The sequence below is a fragment of the Sinocyclocheilus anshuiensis genome, unplaced genomic scaffold (genome assembly GCF_001515605.1).
Source record: "Sinocyclocheilus anshuiensis isolate Anshui unplaced genomic scaffold, SAMN03320099.WGS_v1.1 scaffold1302, whole genome shotgun sequence".
Classification (NCBI taxonomy): domain Eukaryota; kingdom Metazoa; phylum Chordata; class Actinopteri; order Cypriniformes; family Cyprinidae; genus Sinocyclocheilus; species Sinocyclocheilus anshuiensis.
Window position 1 is genome coordinate 75,211 of NW_015557126.1, and position 19,001 is coordinate 94,211.

Consider the following 19,001-nt stretch of genomic DNA (forward strand, 5'->3'; position numbering starts at 1 on the left):
ACAGAATTTTCATTTTGGGGTGAACTAACCCTTTAAATGTTTCCCTATTCAAGTAGACAGAAGCTGTACTTCCATATCTAGCTGTACTTGCATATCAATACAATTTTTGTAAGCGAATAAGTAAAAATCTAATCTACTAGGAGTACTGTCTGTGTTTTTATTGATAGAAAAAAACCTGACCACACAAGAATCCATAGCTGCAAGTAAGCATGGAACTCAAAGCAGGACAAGATGTACCATGCATTTGTTCAGGATCTATTATAGCATCACAGAACAAATCCTTTGGGCTTGTAAAATTTATATGGAAAGTATTTTTCCAGTGGCTTTCTTTCTTCATCTCTTCATCTCTCACACTGAGGACCTTTAAAAATAAGCAGTGCTGGTCAAAGTACCTAAATATACACATAAAGCACTGACCATAAAAAGATCTGTAAATGTATCATTCTTCCTTACAGGCCAAATCATATCTCTGCTGCTCCATCTATCCTTACAGGATAGGGAAATAAAACCTTTGACCTTGTTTCTGGCCCTGCGCAGTGCACCTGAGCTCTGAGAGGACTTTGATCCCTGCGCAGTTCGCTGTGCAGGATGGGAATCGGGTTGCCATGTGTGGCAGCTGGACTCCACGTGGCCCTGCTGTTAAAGCAACAAGTGAGCTTTTATACGGTTGATATGGGAGAGGCTTAAGTTTATTCAGCCAACAGCTTCACAGAACTGAAATCCTCAAGATAAAACTACGACAGGAAGATCAAATTCAAACACCACTATTATAAATGGTGTCTTTGTGATCTTCCCCATGAGGACTTATAAAAGGTTAATTTCATTCAAAGACACAAAAGAGGCTGGAATTCATTCGGTTGCTTGAGTTTATATTTGTCTCCAGTTTGTATTTATCCAGTGGCACCATACTGTAAATATGAAACAGAAACAAGGATATGGGCTCAATTTTCACGATTTCCTGTAGCACTCTTTAACCTAACCTTAGACCCCTATTTACGGCCATCATCCGGCTGATTTTGCTCAACAAAGACCCTGATAAAAAGCTGTGAGGAAACTGCACAGATTTACAGCCTTCTGCTTTGAAAGTCTCCCTCATTCCACTCTATGACCACACAACACAGCACGTCAATTTTTAAGCAATCATCTGCACTAGATGTGTAATTTTTCTTAGAAAATGGGAAGAAATAGACCCCTGTGACAATAAACCTGAAAAACAGATGACTAGCAAGATATATTACAACTGTGGTTCTCATCTCAACTTTGTTTCAAGATGCAGATTTACATTTTACATCTAGTAACAAAAAGTTGACAAAAGTTAACAATAAAGTCCTTAAATTAAATATTAACTCCATAACCTATGTACAATTATTAAGATGTTGGTTTACCAAGATGTGTATTGTTTTAAGTGGGACCACATGAAGAAACAAATACCCGAATAATGTCATTTTACCAAGTGAGAAAAAAACCATTGTGGTTTTCACAAAAAAATTAAGCAGCACAACTGTTTTCAACATTGATAATAATAAGAATTTTAACTTGATCAACAAATTAGAATGATTTCTAAAGGATCGTGTGACCCTGAAGACTGGAGTAATGACTGCTGAAAACAGGAATAAATTACATTTCAAAATTAAACAAGAAAAGTTATTTTAAATTGTAATAATTAATAATTTCACAATATAACTTGTATTATATACTGTATTATTGAAAACATGGGTGTGTTCTCCTTTCTGTCAAAGGTATAGCCTAAGCCTAATATATTCTGCCTTTTGAAATATGCATGATTATATGGTTAGCTGCTTTTTATTATTTGTATTCAGAATTGTTTTTCCCTGCTGTCTGTGACAAGCATGACACATAAGTTGAGAACCACTGCAAGATACAATAATTAATAAACATTCAATCAGTTGGTCCTTTTTTCCGTTTCTCACTTTTAGAACGACCAAAACACAAAGACTTTGGAACAATCAATCAAGCCCATTACACTAGCTGCTAGTGCCTTAAAGAACTGTGAGGGTCAAAGTTTACATCTTTAGTACAGGAAAATGTCAATAGGAAGAGCAGTGAGGCCTTATAAGTTGCCAATAGTATTTTCCTGAGCCCATTCTTCCCGTCACTTCTAGCCACTCAGTGCAACTACAAAAGAGTCAAAGGTTAAACTCATCATCTAAGTAAAGGGAAAAAGTCAAGACTATCAAGTAAAGATTCATCTATTAAATGCAGTACATAAAGTATACAGTACCACAAGTTCAAACTATGAAAATTACTAGTTTGCTGAAGACAATTTTAGACTTGACTTTCGTCTGAATAACACATGAAAGCTGGAAGGCTCTGCCACGGCATACTGATTATCAACTATTTCATCTGCAGTATCAGAGCCAGTGTCTGGAAGAATTTGGAACATGGTCTCAGGCAGCACTTGTAATTGTTTTTGGAAAAGTGCAGAGGATTGCCAAAAACCTCCCCAAGATCCTAGGGGCAGACCAAACAACACTGCCATATAAAGTCAAGCCCTCAGCGCACATCAAATTAAGCTGTTATTTCAGAGTGCCCACACAAACTCTTGTTCAAAAAATGACGTTGTGTCATGGGCAGAGTTCAAATCATGTTACAATGTACAGTATGTGTCAGCAGTCCTGACACTTGTTTAACTTTGACACCTCACTGTAAAGAGCTTAAACCATAAAACCCAACTAAACAGATTGGAAAAATTTGCTTTAAATCTCTTGGTTAAACATTCTGTCTTTCATAGAAAGGCTGCTTTTCAATTTTGTTATATTTAGGAGCTTCTTTGGCAGCGCAAACCCTGGCTGACTATAAATACAGCTTATTTCACTGGATAAAATGTATCTACATTATCCAAATGAGCTTTGCTTTGACATCACATACTGTATGTTCTTCCTGAATTAAAAGCAAACGGCCTTCAAAAGGCATCACATTAAAAGTGATTTCCAGTTCAACAGCACTCTTCTTTATCACTCCAGAGGGCACAGGATGTGATCTGGCATCACATAGCTGCTGCTCTTCCAGCTAAAGCCCCAGACACAGATGTGGAGACTGAAGAAGCAGGAAGCTGGCCGGGTCACACCCTCTGCAAATAACAAACTGCACACGCCATCTCCCAGCCAGGGAGAAAATCAGGCCATGGCTGAGAGGTGGGAAAAAACAGACACCTTGTGCTTTTTGAGTCACTTGAACCAGTAAGCATCTCCTGTTGCTAATTAATGGCCAAGTTGTTTATCTGCATCCACATGGTGTTTGAAAAATTCACTTTTCAATCGAATATCTCGTAATCGAAAAGATGCCGCTTAAACTGAGACGAATACAGCGATCTGTCACACCACATTAAAGAGCATGAAAAACACATTATTGCAAAGAATATTGTTTGTATTTGCTATAAAACTGACAGAATTTAAAAGCTGAGACTTTGTTTTATATTAAAAGTACCAAAAGCACAAAGCTTATTGTTATTATTAGGTGGCTGGCGCACTACAAATAATGAATGCATTCGAAGACTTGAAATATTATTTCCAAGCATACTGTCCCTGCGAGTATATGACACATCCCACGTATATAATCCCACATATATTCAAATCAGTTGCCAGGCCACCAGAATTTTTCCCAGTGCTCCCAATACAGACCATTTGCATGCTCAATATAGGCTATACTCTCAAAATATTATAACTTCAATCTCGTAATTGCTACAACTTAATTCTCGTAATTTTGACGTTATTCTTGTAATTTTGACTTTATTCTCAAAATATTTAAACTTTATTCTCAAAATATTTAAACTTTATTCTCAAAATATTTCAACTTTATTCTCGTAATTTTGACTTTATTCTTGTAGTTTTGACTTTTTCCTCAAAATATTACAACTTTAATCTCATAATCTTAGATTAATTTTTTAACGTGGCATTAAACTGCTGTCGTACAACATAAATTATAGGAATAAATTATATTTTTAAATATATTATAGAAAATTATTTTAAACAGTAATCATATTTTTCAATATGACTCTTTTTACTGTATTGTTACTGTAGCATAAGACTTAAAAAACATGAAATAATCTTACTGACCCAAACCTTTGAACAGTAAGGTTTAGGTCAGTAAGATTATTTCATGTTTTTAAGTCTTATGCTACAGTAACAATACAGTAAAAATATTCATATTGAAAAATAGGATTATTGTTTAAAATAATTTTCTATAATATATTTACAAATATCATTTATTACATATTATATTTATTTATTAAATAATTTATGGTTTTAAAAAGGAGCTCAACTATACGACTGACTTCAATTTCAATGGTATTTACACATTTGAAATTATTATTATTTATAGCTTATTATGTGATCCAAAAACATATCCTTCAATTAACTGGAAAACACTAACTGTAATATCACCAGAACTATAAGGTAATTTAGTGTCCTTGTGAGACAACAACATATAGGTCACTATCACTAGTTAAGTGACATTACAGAGAAGCGATTTTGTGATTTTATGGCATTGTTATTTTAACCATTAACAAAAAGTGCTGAATTCTCAAACTACATTCACCTTCACCTTATAAGAGCCAGCAAGTCATTTATTGACACTGTGCTGGTGAGGAAATGTGATCCACATCAACAAAAACATAAAACACAATAGCAGGATATCCACTGCAAACTTGTTTGAACAATAAGGCCGATCAGAGGGGGGTGTTGCCATGCGCAACACACCTCTGAGACTGTCATACAGCACTCTGGCTCAGCAGGTGCAGCCAGTTGTATGACGCTACAACAGACACAGCAAATACAACAATGCCAGTAATTCCTTTAATGTTGACATTAAATGTGTAATTCATTGTTCCCTTGACCTGAAAAACTTAAGGCTAGTTTACTCCAGATGTATTATGTACTCTCTAACATATGAGTCAATAACTATATGATTCACTCTTCAAGATGTTTTGCGAGATGTTTTGAATTACACCTTCATCTGACCACAGTAGATCCTAGCTAATGCATTATGCAATGAGGATGATTCAGATTTGTAGTTACTAGCTCACAGTATGAGTACAGTTCAGAAATATAATCACAATGTAACTGTGTAGGCCTAACACTAACCTGCATCACATATCGATATGACTGTGGGTGTGGGTGAATGTGTGTGTGGTTTAGACAGAAGCGAAGAATAGAGTTGATTTTTTTTTTTTAATAATTGAGATTCGACTTCAAAATCCAAAGCAAAAATACAGAATACAGGTACCACTATGATACCTGTCCCGTACAAAAGCAAGTGGCAACTGGGATCCCAGTATAAGTGAATTATCTTACCTGAGTTTGAGGTTGGCCATAAACTCTTCCAAAGACACATTGTCCAGAAGAACAAAGTCCGCCTTTCCGAACTCCAAACTTTCGTGCTCTGCCATATTAACGCGTTAGTAATATAGAAATGCCAAAATGTAAAGCTAACTATTGACTATCCCACGAATACACAAATCAATTCGACAATACCAAAACGGAGGTAACGTTATAACATATCTCCATGAATTTGTTTACATTTGCCTAGCGCACTACTCCTCGGCTTCTTTTCATGTTATTAGTAAAGGAATATTTAAACAAGCATTGTTTGTTAACTATAAACTGTTGTCGTCTTCCCAAAGGCTGAAATTCCTAAAGCTACACGCTCCTCGGTCGCCTGAAAACTTCACACAACTTTTCGAGCCTCCCGGTGTTTAAAAGTGATAGACCGCTACATCGAGCGTCACACCTCTCATCCCTTTTTCCACGAGCTTCACTCGTCTCGCCTAAACACACTGTGGCTTCGGTATCCTGCCAGTCTCGCCGAAGCCCCTCCCCTGTGGGGCGCGAGCTAAACCGTTCGCGCTTAGACTACCTCTAAACATCAATTGATAAAGTTACAAAGGTAGTTTCGAGTCAGCTATGGCCAGCAGTATTCACATCTGTTACTTAAACCTATCAACTTTTTTTTTGTTACTAGTAGCATACTTATTTTTATTAGGCCTACGTAATCCAAAAATTGCAACAATCAAATTCAAACAAGTCAGAAGTGAAAATTGCGCTGAAACTCAAATCGCCATAGAATTAAATAGCGAAAATGTGCGTTTCTTACCAGTAGGAAATAGCATGTCACTATTTGGATAGCGACTACTAGAAAGGAGTGAATTCCACTTTAGGAATAAGTACTAGTAGCTTATCTCGTAACTTTACAAGTGAAATTGAATTGTTTTTGTAACATACAATACATACTTAGTTTAAAAAAGGAGTAGCCTAAATGTTAAAATCATTTGCCAAAGTTAACATTATAATTATCAGTAATTTTAATGGGATGGTCACATTTTAATTGTGCAAAGTTAGCATTCCTTTTATACTACTATTAGTCATCATCAGTGAGTTTCTCAATATCACTGGAATGTCCGTCTGTCCTCTGGCCATATAACGAAATGGATAAAATACCATTTGAGTGAGTCTCAGGGTTGTTCAGCATTTTACTTAATTACAACAAATCTGACAACAGAACTAACCAAAACCACATTTACAGGTGCTCACATGTAAGCACAATAATGGTTTAAATTAACGTTAATAAAACACATTTACTTTTTTTAAATGATTTTGGCCTGGCACGTGCTGTCAACATGTCTGTAGTGACCTTAAGACACAAGGTGTTTAAGTTTAATGAGGACTGAAGATGGCTCAGGTTGCTCTGTGCAGCTATCAGTGGCCAAGTGACAGCCTCCCAGATTAAATACAATAGGATGACTCTGCTGCCCCCACCTGTGTCTCTAGGAGACTGGGACAATACTATTCCTGAAAGTTACATACTAGTTTATTATAGTAGTTATCTACTACAATAACAATAATCATAGTGTAAAATAAAACTTTGCACAAAGCCGACCTCATATGTCATCTGCCCGGAACTGCTTCTGTTTACAACAGTGAGCGCAAGCTACATTAAAGTGATTATTACGTTTTAAAACTGCTTTTGGACTGAAGGAATGCAACACCCGCTGAGTGGCATGAAACAGCTTGAAAGATCACAGACCATTTTTAATATAACTCCGACTGGATTCGTCTGAAAGAAGAAAGTCATATACACCTAGGATGACTTGAGGGTGAATAATTTATGGGCTAATTTTCATTTTTGGGTGAACTAACCCTTTAAGGGTATTTGCATTTGAAATATATCTCTCAGCAAGACACATGTTTAAAAATAGTTAAAGCAATGAATAAACAGATCTAGCAGAACATGTTTTACCATTGTATATATTACATAAGTCAATCCGACTAGTTGGTACTATTAAATTGACCTCTAATTAAACTATAAATGTTCTGAATTTTGTCTCAGATGACTTTAACATTGCCTTAGATTTTTCTCAACATAAGCAATGAACCATCAAAAACGATGGTGTTGGATGCATTACTGGCCCAAGAGCGGCCACGGTTATGGGTCACATAAACCGTAGCACCCTTGCGCAGAGTCGTCATGTATGTAGAGAGATTCCCAACCAAGTTGGAGCCCTGAACATTGCTATGAGACACAGCCACCCAGTAATTATTTACAACCAGCCATAGATCAGTTGTCCCACTCCCCCCAGTCTGTGTGGAGAAGAAGAACTGATAGACGCCAGAAACTGGAGCTCTAAATATCCCAGTACGAGTGTTGAAAGCCCCGCCTTGATTCACATACACTTTCCTGTACATAATCCTGTTCACTTTTCCTGAGATGCTGGCCGGGTAGGTGACAAAAAAATGGACGTTTACTTTCACTACAAATCACAAGGAAATAAAATGCTGCATTATTTTCCTTAAAAGGAAGATAATTGTAATAATAAGAACTAAATTTCACAGTGTTTAGTAATTTAAATACTGATAAAGAGAAATTACTCACTTCTCATTTTGTTTTTCTTACACATCCAGGTGATTTTGTCTCTGCTGATGCAAGACTCCGTTTTTCTGCACTTTCCACAGACAATTGTGTTAGTATCTGAAAGGATGGTGTACAACAGTCAATAGCTTATATATAAATACCTAACATTTCTCTGAAAATCCATGTGCATCATATCTTACCTGCACAATATGCCAGATGACAAGCTACCGGTTTGACAAACTTGTAAACGTAGTAGTTTCCCCTACATGCTTTCACTTGAATGGGAGGAGATTGAACAAGCAGCAGTTGTTTTTCCAGTTTCCACACACCTTGCGGGTGACAACCCCGTCCCGTTTCCGGGGATGACCGCTGACGAGCCACAGTGGAGCATGCGTGCCACACATTTCTTTCCTCACACACCTCTCAGGCATCTGAATGGGTTTCCCACGATAGAAGAGATGGTACCAGCCCTTCCACTGGACACGACGGTCACAAGCAACATTCTTGGTGGTGTAGTTTGTGGCTCTCCAGGCTTGGTCCAACGCTGTATAGTGATTGCAGGGGTCAGAGGCCTCGTGACTGTCATCCTCACCAGAGCCTTCATCTCCATCTCCATCCTAGGTGAGGGTATACAGCAAATGGTTGCTGCCTATTAAAGACAGACATAAATTGTCCTTTTTTGAAGAAAAAAAAAACTGGATGGTATGGACTGGATAGTATTAATGAAGTAAGTGTGTCCAAACTCTTCAAAATAATTCATTAAAATACTTACATTTTCAATCCTTCACCTATTGAATATTTTTTTCTAATTACTTAATGGCATCCATTAATTTTTCTATTTATCCATTAATAGTAATTCATTTGAATAATTTTAAACTTAATTATAAAATGTAATAATAATAATAATAATAATAATAATAATATTAATAATATTTTTTTCTTATTATTAATAAATAAATATGTAAACAAACAAAGCATAGAGGGATTTTCTTTCTTTCTTTCTTTCTTTCTTTCTTTCTTTTTAACTTACCTGTTTGTAGTGATGTCAAATTCATCTCCACATCTGTATCAATAGGCTTTTGTGAACAGTATGGTAATTCTTTCTTTCTTTCTTTCTTTCTTTCTTTCTTTCTTTTTAACTTACCTGTTTGTAGTGATGTCAAATTCATCTCCACATCTGTATCAATAGGCTTTTGTGAACAGTATGGTAATGCCTACAACAAAACAATCATATTAGTTTCTGAAGAAAATCGTTTGTCTCACAGTAGGATAAATTTAGATAGATTGGGCCATATTTTGACATTGAAATTCATATGATGGAACAATTAATCTGCATATATTATTCATGATATATTTAATTTTTTACAACTTTTGCTTGAAACTTTTTTTTAATGTCCAATACAATTTAGCAGATTACAATTATTACATTTCTTTCTCTTTCTCTTTTTCTTTCTTTTTCTTTTTCCTTCTTTCATTCTTTCTTTTTCAACCAACAAAAAATCTTGAATTATCGGCTTTAATTTTACCTGGCTCAAGGCTTCTTGCTTTTGTTTCATTACTGCTTGTTCATGTTTCAAGCTTTCCATCTCCTAAATAAATACAGAGAAAAAAAATGCTCATACCGCTCTCCCATTAGAAACTGAAATGCTTAGGACACCAAAGCATTTTAAATTCACCACTACCTTATACACAACAGCAAGTTGCTCCTGCAAAGGCTGGTCAACCATATTCCAAGCTCTGAATGTATACTGCAATAAAATATCATGAAATAACGTTATCTGCTACATTACGCAGTTACTGTACAACAGCAATTATAATGTAAGAATATTGTCAAATGTTGGTCTTATTTGTTTATAAAATTATTATATAAACCAAATCAATGTTTACTGAAATATCTCTGTTCGCAGTGTTGGCTGCACAGATAACCAGCATGGCAAACACTTGAACACATAAGGAAAGCATCTAAAAGTGAGAGTAAAAAACTGCATTAGACTTTGTATTGTTTATCTATATACATTAAAAAACACATTAAAAAAATAATTTAAAAAATAATGAGATTTTCAGATAGGTTAATGTAAGTGATTTGATTTTATGTGTTGTTTTTTGTTGTTGTTTTTTAGAAATTATAAACATTTGAAGCTTACCTTTTCACAAAGAGCAGACCTCTTTGCGTTATGCAAGTCAACTATATAGAATAAAGTTTATATACTGCACCATATAATGGGTGGACACTACTGCCATGCAAAAGGAAGTTGCTGGTTTGACTTTCACACCAATATTCTCTTACATGAGGCTCTTCACAAATAAGGTGCTAACATGCACATGAAAAATGGCCACAGGCAGTTTTTGAGCTCATGAGGTCAGCAAAAACATTTGTGCAAAAATGTATTTGCATATGTGTAGGCAAAATATTGAAATAAGTTGCATGAGTCAAACTTGTAGAATGTCAATGTAAAACGACAACAACAAAAATGTATTAAAATATTTAAAAGGGATCAAGGTCAAGGCTAGGTAAGTATTTTACACTAACCTGTGTTTTCTTTGTTTGAACTTTTGGAAAAGTTAATTAGCTTTTTATGATTGACCATGTTTTATTCATGAATTACCAAGTCAGCCATTACTTACACTCACATTGCAATTTAACAAGTTATTTGACAGTTAGAATTATGCCATTGCAAGTATCATTCAGAAACCACATGTTAAGTCAATGGTTAGAGCAAAAAAACCTATTCTTGCATTATCAGCAGAATAGTGACAAAGACTAAAAAGTACTCCTTTTTGTGCAAACACATGCATTGTGCATTTTGTTTAACATATTATCTTAAATAACACTTTAAATATGTCCTGCTTTGCTGTCTAATGTGTTAGCACAAATGCATATTAGATTCCTATGAGATTACTTTCACAATTAAAAAGCAACGAAAATTACTTTTCAAAATTACCAGCTGGGAGAAATACGCCCATTGAGGAAGATTTAAAGAGTAATGATAAAGCATAAATGATAGTGAGTAGGAAATAATTTCATGGAAAATATGCACAGTAAGTGAAAGATGCGATTGCTTTGACTAGTGCAAATGACTGCCAGTGTCTGGGGGAAGGATGCAGTAATATCTTGAAATAATAATAAGTATTTGCAACACCAAAAGTCACCACTAGGTGGTGACCTCTAACCTATTTCAAAACATTGGGGTTTTACAATTTTACTGGACAGGAAATTGTAAATTACAAACATGGCAGAGATAACCTCGTACCATAGCTATCCACTTTATTTAAAAATATAATGGTGAATTTATCTAACTGTTGAATGATCACAAACCAATGATGAATCATATTTATTAGTCTAGTCCTCATTATTGTCTTGCTGAGAATGTATTTTATCCTATTTTATATTGTATATTTCATTTGTCCCATTTTATTGTTGTATTGTTGTATAACAGATTCAATGAGTAAAATGGGAGTAATGAGTTTCATTGGTGGCTCATTAAGTGAAACACTCAGAAAAATAGATATAAAGATGTCACTAAAGCGGTTCTCTAAGGTACAAAAGCTAAAAGGTACATCTTTGTATCTTTTTTTTTTTACCCCTAAATGGTACATAATAGCACCTTAAAGGTAGATATTAGTAACTTAAAATTACATATTTGTGCTTAAAGTTTACATAATAATACTTTTAGAAAGGATACCACCCTAGTGACAGTTTTGTACTTTTTATTGTGAGTGTGTAGAGTTCTTTTAAATAAACTGAATCCACTCTTATCTCATCTGGGCATATTAATGGAATAGAGTCACCAGAACATTGTGCGTTCGTTCTTATTCCTTAACTGTAAAAACCATGCCACACATTGTTTGGTAATGTATTAAAGCATTTGTCAGTAACCTCAACTCTCACTGTCAACAGAGCAATGAGCAATCGATTGTGTGATTAGATAAGACCAGTCCAGTCAGTACAATAGTCCAGGAAAACTATGTTCATGTTTTGATGTGAAGCACAGGCCTCAGCCTTTTTACATAAGCAGGAGACATCAGTAAACAGCCCTGGGGAATGACAGGCATGCCAGTATGAGAACAGCCGCCTGGAAAAAACAATTACAGCTGTTGTGGACTGTGATATATGTTTGCATACACCCAATGACCCCTCCATCTCCACTCACCCACAGACGAAAATGTGTACTCCATCATTTATGGCCTGCTTTGAGGGCTGTTCTTTTCCTATCAAGGTTCCTGGAATTGCATATGGTTGCTCATTGCTGTTCTTGCACGTCTCTGTAGATTGTAGCGCATGAGGGTTCAGTCATTAACAGCTGCGTAATAGGACACTCTATGGAGGGAAGCCTTTTTGAGATTTGTGTGTGTGTGTGTGTGTCTGTGTGTTTCTTTTAATGCTTAGATACTCATTCAGTCTTCTGCACCTGTGTGGGTGTGGGTATATATATATATAGGCAATTAAAGCTGTGGGCACAAATATTACAAGGAAATATTGGTAAAATGCACCCAATCAGAAAAGTTAATAAAATGAGTATTTACTCACCCTCATGTTACTCCAAACCAGTACTACTTTCTCTTAAAAGTAGATAATTTGAGTAATGTCTCAAATGTTTTTGTCCTTCTAATGAAAGTCAATGGGGACCAAAACAACATCAGACTTTTCTTACAAAACACTGAGACATTTTTGAAAATATCTTCTGTGTTTTACAGAAGAAAGAAAGTTATAGGCTCAGAATGATATGTGTGTGAGTAAAGGCCTGTTCACACCAAGAACGATAACTATATTAGCATCCCCACCAACAGATGATTCTGTTTATTATATTATAGTTTTAGTACATAATATCAAGTTATTTAAAGTCTGGTGGATTCTGATTGTTGTTTTTATTGTTCATCAGCTAGAAAAAAAAATTGCTCTGAAATTGATTCTAACAGTGTAATTTATCTGTGGCATTATCATTGTAGCCTTGGTGTGGACAAAAGTCAAAACTATTAGACAATCATAATTATGACATAAAATTTGAAGGTATGAGACAAAAAGTCAAAATTCTCACATCAAAAGTAAAAATAAAATAAAATGTCAAAAAGTTTTTTTATCTGTGGCATTATCATTGTAGCCTTGGGGTGTGGACAAAATTCAGACAAAGTCAAAACTATTAGACAATCATAATTATGACATAAAATTTGAAGGTATGAGACAAAAAGTCAAAATTCTCACATCAAAAGTAAAAATAAAATAAAATGTCAAAAAGTTTTTATGAGATAAAAAAGTATGAAAGTATGAGATAAAAAGTCTTAATTATGACTAAAGTCAAAATTCTAAGATAAAAAGTCAAAATTATGACAAAGTTAAAGGTCATGAGCTAAAAACATAATTAACAAAAGAAATTGAGATAAAAAGTCATAATTATGACTAGAAAAAAGCAGATTTTTTTTTTTTTTACTTTTTATGTCCTAATTATGATTTACCAAAGTGTGTGTGTGTGTACATATTAGTAGCCTACCTAAAATATTAGTATGAGGTTACTGTCCCAGTAAAGCTGTTTTATCCCCTTTTCTGTAAATGATTAGTGTGTAAATTATTACTGTGTGGAGATGTGCGATATATGACAAAAAATACCAATCAAACATTTGAATTATGGGCAGGAGCTATCCATGATTGCTCAAAAATGAAAAGTAATTAGATAAAGGAACGTTTTTCACATTGATTTAATGTTTATCTAGGCCTGAAACATTTCAGAGACTCCAGGACGTAAACAAGCTATCCATCTAACCTTACGTGAAGTGCCACCTATCATGGGATTTATGGTATGTGATATATTGAAAGAGGTAGGCTACTAATACTTGTTTATCAAGCAGTTCTTGAGAAGGTTAATCCATCAAGAACACAGTAGTCTCTATGGGCACAAAATGATCCTGATATTATTTTAAAATTCAGCAGGAAGCAATTTTGTTCTATCACTGCACATCTGACCTTCGTTTACTGTATGCCAAATGTGCCAAGTTCATTGTTTCTTCCAGACTTGTTGTTCCATTCATGCCTCTCATTGTTGCCCAGTGACCTCACTTTCCATGTAACCTCTGACCTTAAGTGGTTTGTTGTGTACTATGAAATGTAACCTTTGCCTTACTGGGCAAAGGACCAATGTGTAGTATCTCGATCCACACCTGTCAATCATCTTTGTCCTCTCTACAATCCAGCCTTGCTATAAAAAAACATCAGTAGAAAACATGCTTGAAAATTTAGCATTCTCAGGCCATCGAACATGCAGATCATGTTTCTTCATCGGAACAGATTTTGAGAAATGTAGTATTAGATTACTTGCTCTCCAGTGGATCATTTGCAGTGAATGTGTGCATTACTTGTGGATCACAATGATCCACAAGTAATCCACATGACTCCAGTCCATCAGTTAACATATTGAGAAGCAAAAAGTTGCGTGTTTGTAAGGAACAAACACATTATTAAGGCGGTTTAACTTTAAACCGATGCTTTTTGCCAAAATACCAGTCCTTAATCCATGATCCATAACGCTTCCAGTGAAAAAGTTGTTTTTGAAGTGTATATTTCTCCTGAATCAGATGATCTGGAGAAAGCAATGTTATGGATAGAGGCCAGAAGCAAACAGTTTGAAGTTAAAAATGTCTTGATGGATTTGTTTCTTACAAATGCGTAGCTTTTTGCTTCACAAGACGTTAATTGATGGACTGGAGTCATCTACTTGTGGATTATTGTGATGTTTTTAGCTGTTCTGAACTCTCGTTCTGATGGCACCCATTCACTGCAGAGGATCCAATGGCAATTAAGTGATGTAATTTCTCCAAATCTGCGCTGAAGAAGAAACTCATCTACATCTTGGATTGCCTGAAAGGGAGAACATTTTCAGCAGATTTTCCTTTTTAGTTGAACTAGGGGCAGTCGTGGCCTAATGGTTAGAGTTGGACTTGTCATCTAAAGTCGTGGGTTTGAGTCTCAGGTCTGGCAGGAATTGTCGGTGGGGAGAGTGAATAACCAGCACTCTCTTCCACCCTCAATACCATGACTGAGGTGAGACCCTTGAGCAAGGCACCAAACCCCCAACTGCTCCCCGGGCACTGCAGCAATATATGTGTGTGTGTTCACTACTGTTTGTTCACTACTGGTAGACAGGCGTGCTGTAAAGTAGAGAGGAGATGGAAGCATGACCGTCTGACTGTGTCTCTTGAGATTTTTAAAGAGTGTCTGGTTAAGTTTCAGAGCGCTGCTAAGTCAGCTAGATCAAAATATTTTTCAGAACTGATTACCGCACACTGTCATAGACCTAGGGTTTTATTCTCCACAATAAATTCAGTAATTAATCAGAATTCCCAGTTTTCTAGGGAGCCATCAGCAGGGCTCTGTGAGAAATTTTTTGTTGACAAAGTGAGTGCCATTCGCTTATCTTTTACTTCACAGCTCTCAGATGTGTCTTTGAACTCACCTGCTAGTCCATTTTCATTTTGTCATTTTCAACATGTCTCTTTATATCAGGAAGCACAATGTTTCATTTCATTTATATGCTGATGATATGCAGTTGTACCTCCCGCTAAAAGCTGGTGATTCCATTCAACCATTGCTGGAATGTATCTCAGATATTAAAAAATGGTTATCAAATAACTTTCTCCAACTCAATGAAAACAAAACAGAAATTATTGTTTTTGGTCCCCAAAATATCAGAATGGATATTATTGAGGAGCTGGGCAATCATTTCCCCTCCATTTCCTCGCATGTTAGAAACCTGGACATTATCATATACTCAGAATTACGTCTGTCCAAACAAATTAATTCTGTCGTTAGGAACAGTTTTTATCAATTACGGGTCATCTCCAAACTTAAATCGTTTTTGTCTTTTCAAGATTTGGAGAAGGTTATTCATGCTTTTTTTTTTACCTCAAGTTTAGATTACTGTAATTCACTGTACTCAGGTCTTCCTCAGTCATTGCTTTCACGCCTCCAGTTGGTACAAAATGCAGCTGCAAGGCTGCTGACTGGGGCAAAGGAATATGACCATTCATCGCTTTCACGCCTCCAGTTGGTACAAAATGCAGCTGCAAGGCTGCTGACTGGGGCAAAGAAATATGACCATGTCACTCCAATTTTAGCTTCGCTTCACTGGCTTCCGGTCCATTTTAGAGTTCAGTTTAAGATTCTGTTGTTTGTTTTTAAAGCTCTTAGCAATCAAGCTCCATCTTATCTTAAAGATCTTATTATCCCTTTGTCATCTACCAGACTTTTAAGATCTACTGACAGGGCTCTTTTATCTGTCCTTCGTTCCCGTTTGAAAACTAAGGGTGACAGAGCCTTTTCAGTCAGCCTTTTCATTGTTGTGTTATTGTCTGTCTTTTTTGCTTCTTTTCTGTTTCCTTTTCTCTTTTAACTTAATTTTACATTGTTAAGCACTTTGGATAGCTTTGCTATGTTGAAATGTGCTATATAAATAAAATTTACTTACTTACTTACTTGAAATCAAATTTGAAATCAAGCTTCCTTGTGGCACTTGGATTGGTTAAATGCAGAGCACAAATTCCGAGTATGTGTCACCATACTTGGCCACACTTCACTCACTCACTCAACTGTTCCTTTAACTCATAAATGACTACACTGCAGTGTAAAATTTCCCAAAAATTTTGTTTATTTCCATTCTATACCAATTTGCTTAACATGAAAAACTTACAAAAATAAAGTTTGGATTTTCAAGCATAACACGACAAAAACAAAAATATAAATACACAAAATATGGTCCTTACATGTAAGGTTGTACAGTTCAAGTTCAAAGCAGATGGTTGGTTTAATACAGTATAGGCATGCTCTCAAAGGAGATGGCTTAAAATTAGAAGCTCTGATTTCATGCTGTATAATATTCGCAGAGAACTAGTGGCCACAGGCCCACAAAACTGAAAAAGCCAACAGCTGAGCAAAGGTTGTTGAGTTCGCAAACTAACGTCAGTCAATGAGGTATCCAAAATGCTTCCGCATGTTTAAGAATAAACATGCACAAAACACTGTGTTTGAAATGCTAGGTGCATATAAATTGTAAGTATTTCAAGTTTAAATCAATGAGATGACTGGTACATTCTAACTGCTTCTGAACACATTTACATCTATGATCCCCTTCTAGTGCCTTAAACTGTAGTATAAGGAAAAGGCCAGAGATCAAATTGACATATTTGGCCACACACTCATACAGTCACAATTATGGCCTCCAATGATCTCTTTCTCTTCTGGCCATTCTGAATAGGAATACTCCTACAGCAGCAATCAAAGTTATGTTGTGTTCCTTGATTTCAGCATTACTAATGCAGTGCAACGTGCTCTTCTAGTAGACTTTAACATAAATAGTCCATCATGGGATGCATATTGGTTTTATCACTCGATCCTGGCCCTTGATCTCTGAATTCATGTGTTCTTAAATGTCTTGGCACAAGCCTGTTGTTCTGTGCTGGTTCCACTAGTCTAAATGGCCCTTTCCTCTAATGCAGTGAGCAGGACCTCTGTAAATTGTCCGTATGGCTCACTTCGCCACACTGGAACTTCCACTTAACAGTCTTCCAATAAAGGAAGAGCAATTCAGTGCAGATTAACTTGGCACTTTGTACCACTTCATATGAGTCAGTAAGGTTTGCAGGTAACACTGTGACAGAGCCTAGTTTCTCAAACCGAAAAAAAGGCGAATGAAACAGTCATGGTTCAGAGGAAAACCAACCACATGCGATACCTAAGGTATTGCTGAGGCATCACAGTGAGTGGTGAGCTGGGACTCAGCCATGTAGACACTATGGCCAACCCCGTTCACTATGTCATAGAACTGTCCTATATCCTTCCTGGAGGCTGCTCCTTTTCACTTGGCCAGTCTGAACACGGCCAGATCCAGAGGTTCTCGACTGGGGACACACCAGTCATCTGCCCCCTGCGTGACTTCATAGTTCCGTCGAGCTGTCTTATTAAACACTGGGAGTCTCTCGACTGAGTCCGTGGATAAAGCCTGAGGGGAAAAACACATGATGTCATCTGTTAGAACACAACGCAAAGTATTCTTTCATTTACAACAAGTTTCCAGCGTTTTTAAAACATAAAAAAAAAAAAATGTGTAGCGAAGATTTTCAAGGAATAAACCTTAGGGTGGTGCCATGTTTAATTTCTGACAAGAATGGAAACAAGGCTGTAGTGGGCAGAATTAAGTGGATTGTACTGTTGTTTAACAACATCCAATTGTTCAGCTGATGAATCATATTTCTGAAAATAACTTTCAATAGACAAGAACCCCACAAAACACTTTTGAAAGTTGTGAGTTGTGAAAATTACATAATTGTGGACCTTTATACAGCGCATGCCATTGTAAAGATTGCACGTTTATCCCTCTCGGTCTTGTTTTCATCTTTGTAAAATTCAATATGGCACACAACCTGACTAAGGTCTATAGTTCCAAATCTGCCAATGGGATAAAACAACACTAGACCCCACTGATTTCCACTGCATGGACAAAATGATTTGAAACATTCTTCAAAATATTTTCTTTTACGTACCACAAAAGAAAGAAAGGCATGCAGGTTTGGAACAACATAAATAATAGAATGATGTAAATGACAGAATTTACATTTTCTGAAAGAAAAAAAAATAATAATAATTTACAGAAATTTCTATTTTCATTTTTGGGTGAACTATCCCTTTTTAAGTAGGGTTAAAATGTACCTTCAGGTGAATGACTGCATCAGTGCCATGGCCCTCCATAGAGTACAGCTGAAGATCACCCTGGAAGTACTTGGCATAGAGTCGAGAAATGGGCAAACCATAACCAAACCCAGCCTGTAGACAAAAGGTGTCCACTTTTATAAAGAGGCACTGTTACAAGTATCATTGAGATATTACTATTATTAATATTTTCTATTTTGTTTTTATTTTTCTATTTTCAGTTATTATTTTACTTTTAAAGTTTTAGTAATTTTGTTGTTTTTGTCATTTTTATTAGTTTAGTTTTTTTATATAAATATGTCTATATAGTTTGCATTTATTATTTCAGTTTTAGTTTGAGTTATTTTAGTACATCAAGATAAACAAAATGAAAATTAGAAATTTTCTGAAAAAAAAGTAAGTCTTTTTTGTAAACTAGCTGAAATTAAAAAAAAAAAATTTTTTT

At 35.7% G+C, this 19,001-nt stretch overlaps 1 protein-coding gene and 1 pseudogene across 1 annotated transcript in view; both read right to left on the reverse strand.

Moving 5' to 3' along the window:
• Window positions 1–5,798, reverse strand: part of LOC107677861 (unconventional myosin-Id-like) — a 79,177-nt gene extending 73,379 nt beyond the window's left edge. The window contains exon 1 of the mRNA XM_016472924.1: window positions 5,313–5,798. Coding sequence (XP_016328410.1) covers window positions 5,313–5,407 — 95 coding nt within the window. The 5' untranslated portion in view covers window positions 5,408–5,798. The remainder of the gene's footprint in view (window positions 1–5,312) is intronic.
• Window positions 5,799–7,361: 1,563 nt separating this feature from the next.
• On the reverse strand, window positions 7,362–9,828 carry LOC107677863 (uncharacterized; annotated as a pseudogene).
• Window positions 9,829–19,001: the final 9,173 nt, after the last annotated feature.